The sequence below is a fragment of the Alligator sinensis genome, unplaced genomic scaffold, assembly GCF_000455745.1.
Source record: "Alligator sinensis unplaced genomic scaffold, ASM45574v1 scaffold1054_1, whole genome shotgun sequence".
Lineage (NCBI taxonomy): Eukaryota > Metazoa > Chordata > Crocodylia > Alligatoridae > Alligator > Alligator sinensis.
Genome location: NW_005842480.1, coordinates 1,101,226 through 1,102,180, shown reverse-complemented (window position 1 = coordinate 1,102,180; position 955 = coordinate 1,101,226). Strand labels below are relative to the sequence as shown.

At 65.7% G+C, this 955-nt stretch overlaps 1 protein-coding gene across 1 annotated transcript in view; it reads left to right on the top strand.

Moving 5' to 3' along the window:
* Positions 1-469, top strand: part of NAPRT (nicotinate phosphoribosyltransferase) — a 9,668-nt gene extending 9,199 nt beyond the window's left edge. Inside the window, exons 6-7 of the mRNA XM_025212735.1 lie at positions 8-115; positions 258-469. Coding sequence (XP_025068520.1) covers positions 8-115; positions 258-317 — 168 coding nt within the window. The 3' untranslated portion in view covers positions 318-469. The remainder of the gene's footprint in view (positions 1-7; positions 116-257) is intronic.
* The last annotated feature ends 486 nt before the right edge of the window (positions 470-955 follow it).

Sequence of the window (955 nt, the reverse complement as noted above, 5' to 3'; positions counted from 1 at the left end):
AGCTCAGGTCTGCGAGCCGCTGCCCAGCTTGCCGGAGGTCAGGAGCCACGCGGAGGCCTCCCTGCGCTCGCTCGGCCCTGCTCACAAGAGGCTGCGGGAGCCCGAGCCGTACCAGGTGGGCGAGCTGGGATCGCGGGGCAGCCAGGGGCGCTGGCACGGGTCTCGCCTGCTCCTGCCCTGCCCCGGGCGGGGTGTGCGTTGCTCTCTCCCAGGCGGCGATGGATGTACTGACTGGCTCCTTGCCTCCCTGCTCCCAGGTGGCCACGACGGAGAAGCTGCACGTCCTCCTCCAGACCCTGCGCCAGGCCAGCCAGTGAGCTGTGCCCGCGGTCCAGGCGAGGCGCAGCGCCTGCTGCAGCTTGCCAACGCGCCAGCCCGCCCTGCCGCAGCCGGTCCCTGGGGCGCAGCTCTTCTCTGGATTGCTTACAGGCCCTGCTCGTCCAGCGTCCTCGCGGCTTTGCTCCCTTGAGCGCAGCGCCCGGCGGGGATGGCTGAAACCACAGCCCTGGGTGCAGAGGGGAAGGAGAGGATTTGAAAAGCCAGGGGTAGAGCCCAGCTCCCCATGGTGTCCCGCTGTATTGGGCGATGCAGCAGTCTCTCCCACTCTTGCCATCTGAGATCGTATCTGACCCAGTGGGCTGTTGCTGATCAAAGCTCGTGCCTCTTCCCCGCCGGCGGTCGGGGTCCTGCCTTGCTCCGGGCTTATGAAGGCCTGGCAGCATGCTAAGTGCCTTGCCAGCATGTGCCTTTTGCTGAAGGACCCACTGCAGCTCCAGCAGCTGGGACCAGTTTCAGGTAGCGATGTGCAGGGGAATGGTCCTAGCTTGCGTCCTGCCGGAGGTGAAAGACTAGGCCTGGGATTCTCAAGCAAAGCACCCCAGGGTGCTGCGAGATCCTTTGAAGGGTGCCACCAGCTGATGCACAAGGTTAGCACTGCGAGGTGTGCAAAACACCT